The sequence below is a fragment of the Chrysochloris asiatica genome, unplaced genomic scaffold, assembly GCF_000296735.1.
Source record: "Chrysochloris asiatica unplaced genomic scaffold, ChrAsi1.0 scaffold00346, whole genome shotgun sequence".
NCBI lineage: Eukaryota > Metazoa > Chordata > Mammalia > Afrosoricida > Chrysochloridae > Chrysochloris > Chrysochloris asiatica.
This window is the reverse complement of record NW_006408864.1, coordinates 1063293-1076983: the sequence shown is the minus strand read 5'-3', so window position 1 is coordinate 1076983 and position 13691 is coordinate 1063293. Positions and strand designations below refer to the sequence as shown.

Sequence of the window (13691 nt, the reverse complement as noted above, 5' to 3'; positions counted from 1 at the left end):
GCTTTTGAGGAAGAAAAACCACTTGAACTACCTAATAAAGAAATCAGAAGAATGATATTGAAGTACATCCAAATGGTTTTCACAGAAAGATTGAGAAGAACAAGGAAGAATTCGGAAAAACACTACAGGAACAAAAATAACGAAATAGATAAAGGAGTGGAGACAAAACAAAACCTCCAAACAGAGGTCCAGATGATCAATACTAAAATATCAGAAATGGACGCTACACTGAAAGGTCAAAGTTGAATTAAATCAATGGAAGCCAGAATTGATTTAAAAGATAAATTTCTCAATGCTGGTAAGATAGAAGAACAATTAGAAAAAAGAATGAAAGAATCTGAAAGAGATTCATGTGGGACAACATGAAGAGGAATAACCTACATAAAGGTAATTGGAATTCCAGAACAAAAAAATAGTAAAGAAAAGATAGTCAAAGAGATGCTGGAAGACAATTTTCTTAACATCATGAAGGACGAGAAGACATGCATTCATGAAGAACAAGAAGCTGAACTAACCCCAGGCAGGATAGACCCCAAAAGAAAATCACCAAGACATATCATAATCAAACACTCCAAAATCAAAGATACAGAAAGAATCCTGAAAGCAGCAAGGGAAAAACAAAATGTTACCTACAAAGGAAAACCAGTAAGATTAAGCTCTGATTTCTCAGCAGAAATCATACAGGCAGGAAGTCAATGGTGAGACATACACAAACGTCTGAAAGAAAAAAAAAAAACTGCCTACCAAGAATCATATACCCAGCAAAGCTGCCCATCAAATGTGACAGTGAAATTAGAACATTTCAGGATAAATAAAAATTAAAGGACCTTGTAAAAGCCAAGCCAGTGCTCCAAAATATACTAAAGAGAATTCTTTGGACTGAGACCCAACAAGAGAAGACAACAACCAGAGATTGACATAAGTGGCAACACCACCGGAATTCAATTCAGATACGAAAGTGTCTAGAGTAGAACAAAACTAAAACTAGGAGATCAGAGATGTCAGTCCAGGACAACTACAAAGTGAAGAGAGGAAAAGTATAGTTGCATACGAGGAGGTCAGGTAGATTTCAAGATTAAATGGACTGTTTTAAAATGAGGAAGAAATTAATAAAGTACAAGGTAATTTCAAAGAGGAGTTCTGGTGTGGCACTGTGGGATAAAGCACTGGATTGTAGGGTTGGTCGTTCAAACTCATCTGCCATTCCTTGGAAACCCTATACAGGGTCGCTATGAGTCAGAAGCAACTCAACGGCGCTTAACAGCAATAAGAACTACTTCAAAGAAGCTTAATATACCTTGACATCAAATCAAGAAATGGAAAATCCAGAAAGATTTTGTAAACATGAAATCTATGATGATATTGACAAGAAAAAGCACAAAAAAGAATGAACCAAGCATAGGAAAGCATGAAGAACAAAGACACCAGCAGCACTACCCAAACAAAACCCAGCAAAATGCCTGCAATTAATCCAGACCTATTGATAATTACATTGAACATCAAAGGATTAAATGTACCAGTCAAGAGACAGAGTTAGAGAATGAATGAGAAAACAGCATCTTTCAATATGCTGTCTACCAGAGACACACCTTGCAATTCCTAGAAATAAATGAGGTCAAAAATATAATATCCCAAAATATTTGATACACAGCAAAAGCGATGCTGAGAGGCAAATTATAGCAATAAACACATACATCCAAAAAGATTATGTTTGGACATATTAAAGAAATAAAGAAGGAGTTGAGATCATAAGGAAAGAATATGGCACTGTGGGGAGAAAATACATTTGCAAATATAATTTGGGAAGAAGAATCCATTCAGTCCATACAAACTGAATTTTAGAGAATTTATACATGTGGATGTGGAAGATATCAGTCTACACAAATACACATAGGAGAAAGACAAACATCATTTGAAGAGACCTCTGCAAACCAAGGAATTCCAAGGAACATCTGAAACTACTAATCAGGAAAGACCCTCCTGTAGAGCTGATGCCTTCATTTGGACTTCAAGCCTCCAAAACTGTGAGACAATAAATTCTTATTCTTTAAAGCTAATAATAATAATAGTTAGAGATGAAAATTGGGAATTGAAAACATAAAGGATGGGTTGAAAAACTGATTCGATACAGTCAAAGAGAGAATTAGTGAGCAGGAAAATGTTGTTAGATGCCGTTAAGTTAGTATTGACTCACAGTGACCTTACACACAATAGATCACAACACTGCCCGGTCCTGCACCAGCCTCACAATTGTTGCTCTGTTTGATCCCATTGCTGCTGCCACAGTACCAAACCATCTTGTTTGGAAGTCCTCCTCTTTTTCTGTTGGAAAATAGATCTAAGGAAATTACCCAACACATAAAGCAGACATTTTCAATGGAAAAATATACTAATAGAGGGATTTCAGTTTAAAAATAAAAACAACAGAAAACCCAACTAACAGTTGCTTAAACCATTTCCAGTTGCTGTCACATCAGTTCCAACTCATGGCAACCCACGTCAGAGTAGTTTTCAGTGGCTGACTTTTGGAAAGTAGCTTGTCAATCCTTTCTTTCGAGGCACCTCTGGGTGGCTCAAATTTCCAGCCTTTAGGGTAGCACCTGAATGTCTTAAGCATTTGTGCCACTCAGAGATTGATTCCCACTTAGATCTTGATGTTGTTATTATTTTATTAAATCAGAAGTCCAGAGATAGTTTTAGGGTTGATCTGTTGTTCAGTTTTTAATCAAAGACTCCAGAGTATCTGTTTTCTATATGCTTCTTACTGTGCTCTTGCCTTTTTCATCCCCGTATTTGTTCCTCTATGCTGAAGGGGCTACCAAACTCCAGATACCACGTCTACCTGTGGGGCAGGTAGAAGGGCCAGACCAAGTGCCTCTCATCTTTTCCCTTTGATAAGGAAAATAAAAGGCCCCCAGAATGCCTTCAGCTCATTGGCAGTACTCTGTTACATGGTCGCTCCAGCTGCAAGGGTATTTGAGAAAGTGAGTATAAGACATTTGTCAGCCTTTTTAGAGGGAAATCTTCAGAGGACAGATTAGGAATAATTGTTGAATCAAGTAAGTAACAGTGCCTATCACAGAGTTTAAGAAACAAGAAGAATCAATACATGTCTAGTGTGAAGTCCAGACGATTGGGATAGAAAGAACTGGAGAGAGACAATATTTGAAGAAATGGTGCCATAAGTTTTTCCAAAATGACGAAAGACAAGTCCATTCATTCCAGAAGCTTAATAAATCTCAAGCAGGATGAACAACACAAATACCCATCGAGACTCATAGTGAAGCTGTGAGTAACCCACCAGAGGAAAAGAATGGCAGGTCAGATGGCAGATAAATAAAGACAGATCACCTATTTTTTAAAATATCCTTTTAACTAATAATAGGGGAACACAGTGGCTCTCTAGGATAAGCACTGGATTGTAGGCCACAAGGTTAGCGATTCAAGCCCACCAGCTACTCTATGGGAGAAAGATGAGGCTTTCTGCTCCCACAAAGATTTATAGCCTTGGAAACCCTATACAGAGTCACTGTGAGTTTTAATCAACTCAGCAGCACTTAACAACAACAACCAATTATAAAAAGAAAACAGTAAAAATGAAGTATAATAAGAAACACATGAAAGAAGACTGTGAATACCCAGTAAGCATAAAAAAGATGTTCATCATAAGTGATCAGGAAATCTAAATTGATGTAACAGTTACAATAATTCCATAAATCCCAGAGGATGTCGGGAATCTGAGGAATGCAAAGTGAAACGACAGATACAGCAGATATTTTAGTACTATGGACAGCAATGTGCCAATATACTGGAAACGTAGAGTGACAGTTTTCAAAAAGAAAACTCCTCAACAAGATGGGTAGATACAGGGGCTGTAACAGTGGCCTCACATATAGCAGTGATTGTGAGGATGGTGTAGGACCAGGCAGTGTTTCGTTCTGGTGTATATCATATTATGAGTCAGAACCAACTCAACAGCATTTAACTGTCAGTTTGTTTGTTATACTGTTGTTGTTAAATGCTATTGAGTCAGTTCCGAACCATAGAGTGACCCCACATAGGGTTTCAGAGGAGTGGTTGGTGGGTTTGAACTACCAGCCTATTGTACTGTTTACTGTTGGTGTGTTGTTATGTGTCGTGGAGTCAGTTCTGACTCATAGCGACCCTGTACAGGGTTTCCAAGGCTGTAAATCTTCACGAGAGCAGAAAGCCTCATCTTTCTCCCGCTGAACAGCTGGTAGTTTCGAACTGCTGACCGTGAGATTAGCAGCCCGATTTGTAACCACGTATTTCAGATGCCAGTAAGATTATCCATGGTGGCTGTGCTTCAACAGATCTTCCAGGCTAAGAAGGGTTAGAAAAAGGTCTGCCTGTCTGTTGGAGGAGAATATTGAAAGTGCCACGGGCTTCCAAAAGAACCAACAGATCTGTGTTGGAACAAGTGCAGCCAGAGTGCTCACTGGAGGCCAGGATGGCCACACTTCATCTCTCATACTTCGGACATATTGTCAGGAGGGACCAGTCACTGGAGAAGGATATCATGTTTGGTAGGGTGGAGGGTGAGAGAAAAAGAGGAAGACCTCCAGCGAGATGGATTGGCAAAGTGGCAGCATCAATGAGATCAAGCGTGCCAACAATTTTGCAGTTGGCCCAGGACCAAGAAGTGTTTAGTTCTGTTGTGCGTAGGGTTGCTATGAGTTGGAACCAACTCAATGGCACACAGAAACAACAGGAAGAAGAACATATTTTCTATAAAGTGTTATAATTAATATTTGCTTGCTTTTTTTTTTTTAAGTTTTTATTGTGAGTTGGTGGAAGTTTATAGGGCAGATCATCAGTTTTACATTCAACAAATCATACACCTTGTTTCATCACAATAATTATAATCCCCTCCATGTACCATCAGTTAACAATATTTCTCTCTATTCATTTTAGCTCTTTTTTTTCCCCTAAACACTCAGGCATATATAATAATTTACACCACCAAAGGGCTCATTCTGCAAGTCTACCTGCTGGCCACCAACTCTCAGTCCCTGTCTTTCTATGAATCTAGAGTCCTCAGTTGCTCCCTCTCTCCATGTCCCCATCTCTGCCTCCATCTCTGGTGTCACTGCTTCTCTGGATAAGGTCTTGCATTCCACTTGGGCTCGTCTCCCTTGATGGTCCTAGGGTCCTCTGTTTCTGGACTGTATGATTAACCACTCCCCCATTTTTGTTACAAAACTTCTACCTTCACAATTGTGACAGTCGCAATTAGTCATAACAGTTACTCACTATTGAGTCATAATATTTGCTTGCTTTTCCATTGAAACTTTTTCCTGAATTTTTAGTAAGAAAATTCAAATTTTACAGAAATTAGTGAGCTAGGAAGAGAATGAAATCATCTGGTTGACGTAATTGTCCCAGCCATCAATTTCATTTGTGTGGATGTTTGTAGGAGTTACTGCCAAACATTATTAACCTCAAGAGTATTTAGGAATGTTTGTGTGCAATCTAATTTATGTCATCATCAAAATGGAAATTTTCTAAATTATTATATTTGCTTTTTAATATCTTGATGTATTTACACACGGAACTTTTGAGGCACACTCAGAACCGACAGTAGTAATGATCCCAAGTTTCCAATTAAGTTCTTTTGTTATGTTGCTGTTGATATCATTTGTATGTTTATAGTCAAGTAAATACAGATTTCTTGGTATAGCAGAGTTGCAAGGATGGGATTTCTTTTTTTAATGTTTTATTGTGATTATGTGATAGTTTACATGAGAGAACATTAGTTTTACATTCATCCTATCGTATATCATTTCATTGGCATGGTTACAATCCCCTCCATGCATCATCAACCAACCAAAGGGTATACACTACAAGCCTGCCCCCCAGTCATCAGCACACAGCCCCTCTCCCTCTCTGTGTCTAAAGTCCCCAACTGCTCCATCTCTCCATGTCATCGTCTCTGTCTCCATCTCAGGCATCACTGCTTCTCTGGCTAGGGTCCTGCTCTCTGCTCTTCTCCCTTGATGGTCCCAGGGACCTCCGCTCCTAGACTGAAAAGTTAATCACTCCTCTCCGTGCTACAAAACGTCTACCTTAACATTTCCAACCCTCACAAGCAGTCCTGATAACAATTATTCACTATTGTATCACAAAAGACCCAAAGGGTGGGATTTTTAAAACATGAAAACTCTGTAATATCCACACATTTCAGATAGCATTCCTCCTTGCCCATATCACCTATCCCAAATTGGAGCAACTCCCCAGAGAATAGAATTAAATAAGTGGATGTGTCATGTCATTGCCAATACTGCAAAGCAATCCGAATATATTCTTTGCAAGGGAGATGTGTTTGTGTCTTGGTAAGGGGGTATCTTAATTTGTTAGTGCTGCTATAAGAGAAATACCATACATGGGCGACTTGTTATTAAGTGGCATCGAGTTGATTCTGACCCATAGTGACCCTGTATAGGGTTTCCAAGGAGCAGCTGGTGATTTGAACTGCTGACCTTGTAGTTCAAACCAACTTTGCATATCAGCACATTAACCCACAGTGCCACACCAGGACTCCGTGGGTGACTAGCAAACAGAAATTTCTGTTCTCATAGCTTAGGAGGTCAGAAGTCCAAATTCAGGGCACCGCCTCCTAAGGGAAGGCTCTCTGTCTCAGCCAGCACTAAGGAAAAGTCCTTTCTTGGTCCCCTGGTGATTTTCATGGGGTGTGTATCTTCCCTTCTATTTGAGTTCCCTTCTCTGTGCCAGATCTGCTCTTTTTAGATCCCAAAGGCTATTGCTTAAAACTTACCTTACATAGCACAAAAAATCCTATTCCCAAATGAGATTACATCCGTCAGCGTAGGAGTTTAGGATTTGCAGCCCCTGTTTTTTGGTGTCTACTCCCAAACTTGATCAATACAAGTTTCATTCTGTGAGAATTGCTGCTTACTGAATAGCTCAAGTCTGCCACCAGAATACTCACTGTGCATGCAGATTAAGTTCTTCAGGTCAGCTATAGAAGAGGGTTATTATAACTCAAAATTTTACGAGGATAGCAAAGGCTACTTAGGCTTGATGGAACGTAGTCTGTGGTACATATTACCTGAAGTCTATGTAAACAGTTAACTTGTGCTTAACTATATGAAAAACACTGTTGGCATGTTTATTGTGTGTAGGCATTTTCCATTATTGGTTCATTTCTCCTTCACAACAATCCTGTGAGAGAAATTCACTGTGTAGGTGGGACACTGAGGCATAATGCAGTTACATAGAAGACTACAGGACCAAAAAGCAGTAAAGGCAAAAGTCAGACCCAGGATATCTGGCTCTGGAATTCAGTCCCTTAGCCATCCATGGCTCTACATGTATAGCAACCATGCCCATGTGCTGGGTTCTTCAAGCACAATTTATTCGCGACACGATACAGCATGGCGTCCTGGTGTGGCGCTGTAAGGTAACACACTGGACCTCAAGGTTGGTTTGAACCACAAGGTCTGCTGTTCATACTCAACCAGTCACTCCTCAGAAACCCTATACGGGGTCACTGTGAGTCGGAACCAACTCAAGGGCACTTAACAACAACAACAACTATCTTGCACATGCTGTTTAATATGTTTAAAAATAATCCGAACTTAACAAAATGGAAATATAAGGTCATTCTGTATGTGTGCAGGGAGATCGTTTCTCCTCTAAAAGTGAGTAGACCCGTTACAATTGTTAAAAAAAAAAAATTTCAAATTAGTTCAAAACAATAATACAGCATTTTATTGTTTCATAATTTATTAAACAATTTGCACAGTGGAGGAGTACAAGTCTCCAATCCATGAAGAAGAAATGAAAAACAAAAACATTCCCAAGGACTAGAGATTTCCCAAAAGATTAAGTATCTTTTTTCCTTAAGGACTACAAGTTTCCATGGTGACCAAGTACTTAATGGTTACTAAGTTAACATTAAAAAGATAACTTATGAAGATTTTGGTTCTGAACCCATTTGTAGCTACTGCTCCACTGTCATGGAGGACTGAGTAGAACTACCACATCGGATTTTCCAGGCTGTAAATCTTTATGGAAGTAGATTGTCTTGTCTTTCTCCTGAGTAGCAGCTGTGGGTTTGAACTGTCGCCCTTACAGTTAGCAGCTCACTGCTTAAGCGACAGCATCACCAGGGCTTCTGATTTGTAACTATTTTGTTGTTGGTTGTTAAGTGCTGTTGACTCAATTCCGTCTCATATTGACCCTGTATAAGGTTTCTGAGGAGTGGCTGGTGGGTTTGAACTGTTGACCTTGTGGATAGCAGTCCAGTACTTATTCTACAGCACCACCCCAGGACTTTGTAGCTATGAGAACTCTTCCAATTCACACTGAGGAAGCCCACCATCTTTTTCATTAAATCACAGTGTACTGGGTTCATTTTTGAATACCCATTTCTAACCAGAAAAGACAATTTGCAATGCTGTAGACACTTCTGGAAGGAGCTCTGGTCGCGTAGTGGTTACGAATCGGGCTGCAAACCGCAAGGTCAGCAGTTCGAAACTACCAGCTGCTCCGCAGGAGAAAGATGAGGTGATCTGCTCCCGTAAAGATTTATAGCCTCGGAAACCCTGTTTAGGGTCGCTATGAGTCGAAAACGGCTTGACGGCACTTAACAACAACAACAGACACTTCTGGAGGGAAAGAATGGCAATGCTTTTGGTACAAAAAAAAAACCACCTTGAAATCAAAGTTAGATGCCTTTCATTAATTTTTTTTCTTTTATAATAATGAATAAATTGGTGGCACTGTGGGATCAGCATTGGACTGTTAACCACAAGGTCTAGAATTCAAACCCACCAGCTGTTCTGTGGCAGAAAGATGAAGCTGTTTGCTCCTGTGAACTATGCACTCACAGAAACCATATAGGGTCGCTATGAGTAAGAATTGGCTCAATAGCAGTGTGGTTGTGGTTTATAAAATGAATTAAGCATGTTAATTTTAGGACTCTTTGGTAAGCTCTTCTACATAGATAATAATCATGCCATCAAGAAATGAAGACAGTTTGATTTCTTCTTTTCCCATCTGTATGCCTTGTCTTCTTCTTGTCTTAATTCCACTTGCTAAACCTTCCAGTCTGATGTGGAGTAGGAGAGGTGAGAAAAGACACCCTTGTGTGGTTCCCAGTCTTGCAGGGGAAACATTGAGTGTGTTTTATACACACACACATGCGTATCCTCTACTTGGTGAAGAAAGTTACCGTCTATTTCTAGGTTTTTGAGCATTTGAAAATCATAATTGGTTATTGAATTTTGTGTAATCTTTTTCTAGAAAACTAGAAAGATGATTTTTCTTATTTAGTCTGTTCATATGCTAAATTACACTGATTGATTTCTGAGCGTCGAACCAGCTTGTATTTATGAGATGGATCCTACTTGATCAGTATTTATTGTTGTTGTTAGTATTCTGTGCTGTCAAGTCAGTTGTGACTCATAGTGACCCTGTATAAGGTTTCCGAGAACTGCTCGTGGGTTTGAACTGCTGACCTTGTGGTTACCAGCCCAGTGCTGATCTACAGCGCCACACCAGCTTTTTTATACATGACTTTTATGTTGCTGCATTCAATGTACTAAGTTTGTTAAGGATTTTTATATGTGTGTTCCTCCTATGAGAAATTGGTTTAGCATTTTCTTATAATGCCTTAGTCTGATTTTGGTAATTGGGTAATTCTGGCCTCATAGAAACTCCCTGGCTGATTTCGCTTGGCTTCTAACCCAAACACAAGAGGTTGAAGTCCACTCAAAGGTGCTTCAGAAAAAAACCCCTAGAATTCTATTTCCCAAAGATCAGCTATTGAAAACCCCCATGGAGCACAATCCTACGCTGACACACATGGACTCGCGTCATAGAATGAGCTGGGAAGTGTTCCCTTGTCTATTTTCCAGCTGAGTCTGTGTAGAATTGGTATCATTTCTTCCTGAAGTATTTGGTAGAATTCACCTGGGTCTAGGTTTGGAGGTTTTCTTGTTGCTGTTGTTAAATGCCGTCGAATTCGTTCCGACCCATAGCATAGGATTTCTGAGGAGCGGCTGGTGAGCTTGAACTGCCAACCTTGTGGTTCAAACCGACTTTTCAGTCCAGCTCATTAACCCACAGCACCACACCAGGAATTGGAGGAAGGTTTATAACTACTGATTTAAACAAATTTCATGAAATAATCAGATTTTCATTAATGTATCATCCCCTGAAATGTGCTAAATTCTTTTTCAAACATGTTCAGATGAGATGTTAACAATGTACTGAAGTGCTTTTTAATGATTGTTGTTGTTGTTAAGTACTGTCAAGTCGGTTCTGATCCATAATGACCCTGTGTAGGGTTTCCAAGGAGCAGCTGGTGATTGTTAGGGTTAGGCACATGAAACTTTGATGCTGATTGGATTTCCAAACCCTCTCTAAGACCAAGGACTCATCCTTCCCATCATACTAAGGAACGTTTGCCGACTCTCTTGAGTCTATAGGTGTTCTTTCATTCTCAGAACTCATCTGAATCCTAAATGCCATGGTGAATTCTTGATTAATTCTTTTTTGTGTTATACTGTGTATTGACAAACCCTCCTGCTGTAAGAAGTTTAGCTTTTGATGCATCGGTCTGTGTGCACAGTCCTGGATACAGTGTTCTGGGTTGTTACTGTTGGTGTTAAGTGGCGTCAAGTCAATTCCAACACATAGCGACCCTGTTTCCATGGAGCGACTGGTGAGCTTGAACCAGCGACCTTGCAATTCAAATGACTTTGCAGTCTGATGCATTAGCCCACAGCACCACACCAGGACTCCATGTGTCCTGGGTAGAGGGAGGTTTTTTCCTTTTATTCTGAGAAAATGTTTATCCTTTTTTTTAATTGTTCTGGGTCTGTTTGCTTCTTTCCCATGACTAGTAATAAGCTGATACTTCTTTCCTTTTCTCTTTTGCATCACCAGGGAACAAACTCTGTTAAACATATTTAGATGCTACTGAAACAGGATAAATGACTCACTCACAGACCTCAGCTTGCTCTCTCACTGCTTAGTAGCAGATTTACTGAGTTCAGCCTTATTTTCCACAGCTTCTCTGCTTTTGACTTTACATCAGGGACCTTTTCGGTTGTTCCCTGTGACAACAAAACAGTCTAAACTCAGTTCCAAAGTTAATGATTAAATAAGTTCCATGGCGCAAAAAAAAAAACTCAACGGGACGCCTAGCCCTCCTGTCTGCCATTTTGTGGCTTCTACAAACAAGTTGGACTGCTAACCTCAAGGTCAGCAGTTTGAATCTACCAGTCGCTTCATGTGAGAAAGATGAAGCTTTGAGCTCCCGTAAAGATTCACAGCCTCAGAAACACTGTACAGGGTCACTGTGAGCCAGAACTGACTCTACAGCACACAACCACTACTACCTTAGGTTCACTTGTTGCAGATGAAATTAGGAAATTAAAAAAAAAAAAAAGCACAATTTATAATAACAGTTGTAAATAGTAATGCTGGGAAACAAAGAATTGCATTTTAAATGAGTCTAAGGATTCGTAATCCCATTTTTGGAACTTTCTATCAAGGAAATAATTCAACAGAAAAAAACTGTGTACCGGTCGGTATTGTTGTAAACTCTGCAGTGAAGATGTCAGCGTAGATTTTCCATGTCAAATAGTAGTAGGCAGCTATGTCTATTGAGGGACAAAACTTCTCTTGGGGTCACTAGGCTTAGCCACCAAAATAACACAACACCATGGGAAACTGTGTATGCAAAACGTGAAGTCAAAAAGCATCGAGTACGTAATAGTATATCGGCTGTGATAGGAGCTTAGGGAAATGTGCATTCTAATGTAATTTAGACTCATGGAAATGGTTTTATGATATCAGAATAATGGGTAGCTTTGTCTTTTCAATACTTTTTTTTTTAAGTTGCAATGTAATTTAAAATATGAAAGAGCCTGGAGGGCATGTCTCAGGGTTTTTTGTTGGTTTTTTTTTTTAAAGGGACAGAACCACCTAGATAAATAAATAAAAGGAAAAACTTGGAACTAATCATATTTACCAGTGTCTTGGTCATGAAAGGTTTCTAGGCACTAGAAAGCCCATGACCTGGGTGTAAGCCCCTTAGTGGGAGGCAGGGGATCTGTGGTTCACCCCCTCACTGTAACCGTGTCCCCTCCCTGCAGGAGCTCAGTGAGATGCTGTACACTGACCGGCCGGACTGGCAGAGCGTGATGCAGTACGTAGCCCAGATCTACAAATACTTTGAGACGTGAACCCTGAAAGCCTGAGAACATTGGCCTCAGAAGCATCGATCACTTTCCAGAGATCCTGATCTATCTACCTTCCTGCCCTCAAAGCTTTCAAAGGAAGGCTCCTTGGTGATTCTGAATGAGCTCAAAGTGGACCCACAAACACCAATGAAACTGCAACGACATTGTGTACCCAGCTTAAATCAGAAAGCACTTTGGTGTACAACTTGGGGAAGCTTCTATCTCCCACAGGGTGTCTCTAGAGAGTGTGGTCTCCTTCTCACTCCAGGTTTATGCTCAGACTGATTCCCAGTAAAAACCAGAACACCTCCCATCACGTTTGTGACTTAACTCGTAGTCTGCATAGAGATTCTGAGATGTAGGCATCCCAAGCACACAGTGCTTCCAACGCCATAATTTTCTTCAATAAATAAAAAATGGCTTTTGCCATTATAGAAACTTAACCCTTGCTACCATACCACCTCACCCCCAAAAAATAGTCCTGGTGTGGCGCTGTGGGAATGGTAACTGTAACGTCGGTGGTTCAAACCCACCAACTGCTCCTCAGTAACCCTATACAGAGTCACTGTGAGTTAGAACCAACTCAACAGAACTTAACTACCATCACCACTACCCCTTCGCAAAAATAAACATTTGCTCAACCTGGAAATACATATATACCTTTTGAGGAAATATGCTCAAATTCTCGGTGGCAATTTTAAAGCTTAGAACTTGATTCTATTTTTAGATTCATGGTCACATATTTGATGATTTGGATAAAAATGACAATCTACCTGAGTAGATTACAAGGATTACAATGTCCTGCGCAGTGGTGGTCCACCCAGGGGAGAGAGCTTCCCGCTGGCTGCAGGCTAAAGGGTGGGCAGCTCTGGCACACCCCATCCATATGACTTCCAGGCTCCATGGGATGTCTGCTTGCTGAAAGGAAACTACAGGAATTGTCCACTTTTACTGCCTTTTCTCCTCCATGCCCCCATATTCCAGTTCACACACAATCTGTCAGCAAGGCGGGCCTGGAGAGAAAGCCGCTGTGTGAAGAGAAAACCACAAGTCTCACGTCTCTGTGTACCTGCACAATTAAACAAGTTGAGTGTGTGTATTTCTTGAGATACTGGGTAGCTAGAAAATATATTTTTCATGTACTTTGATTGTTAACTTCCTTAGCTTGAAGAATTTTATCAGACCTTTTACATTTCCTAGGCAAAAAGGGAGGCCTTAGGGCTGGGCAATGATCATCAAACAAAAATGCAGCTTGCTTCTGACTTATCCCTAAGAAGCATCTGAGCCGTCTCCAAAGCAGCCCCCACATCAGAAGTCTATTGGTGGCTTTGGGGGTTCTTGTTTGGCAACTAATATACATAACATAGCCAATGAGGGTACAGCTCACAAGTGCAGTTTAGCTAAATGTGTAAGTCGTTTTGCTGAGTTAAATGCCCAATAGCTCAGGGAAAGGAT

The 13691-nt window shown here is 40.2% G+C and overlaps 1 protein-coding gene across 1 annotated transcript in view; it reads left to right on the top strand.

Moving 5' to 3' along the window:
* SPECC1 (sperm antigen with calponin homology and coiled-coil domains 1) overlaps nucleotides 1-12239 on the top strand; it is a 309636-nt gene extending 297397 nt beyond the window's left edge. Inside the window, exon 14 of the mRNA XM_006875909.1 lies at nucleotides 12150-12239. Within this exon, the coding sequence (XP_006875971.1) occupies nucleotides 12150-12239 (90 nt within the window). The remainder of the gene's footprint in view (nucleotides 1-12149) is intronic.
* The last annotated feature ends 1452 nt before the right edge of the window (nucleotides 12240-13691 follow it).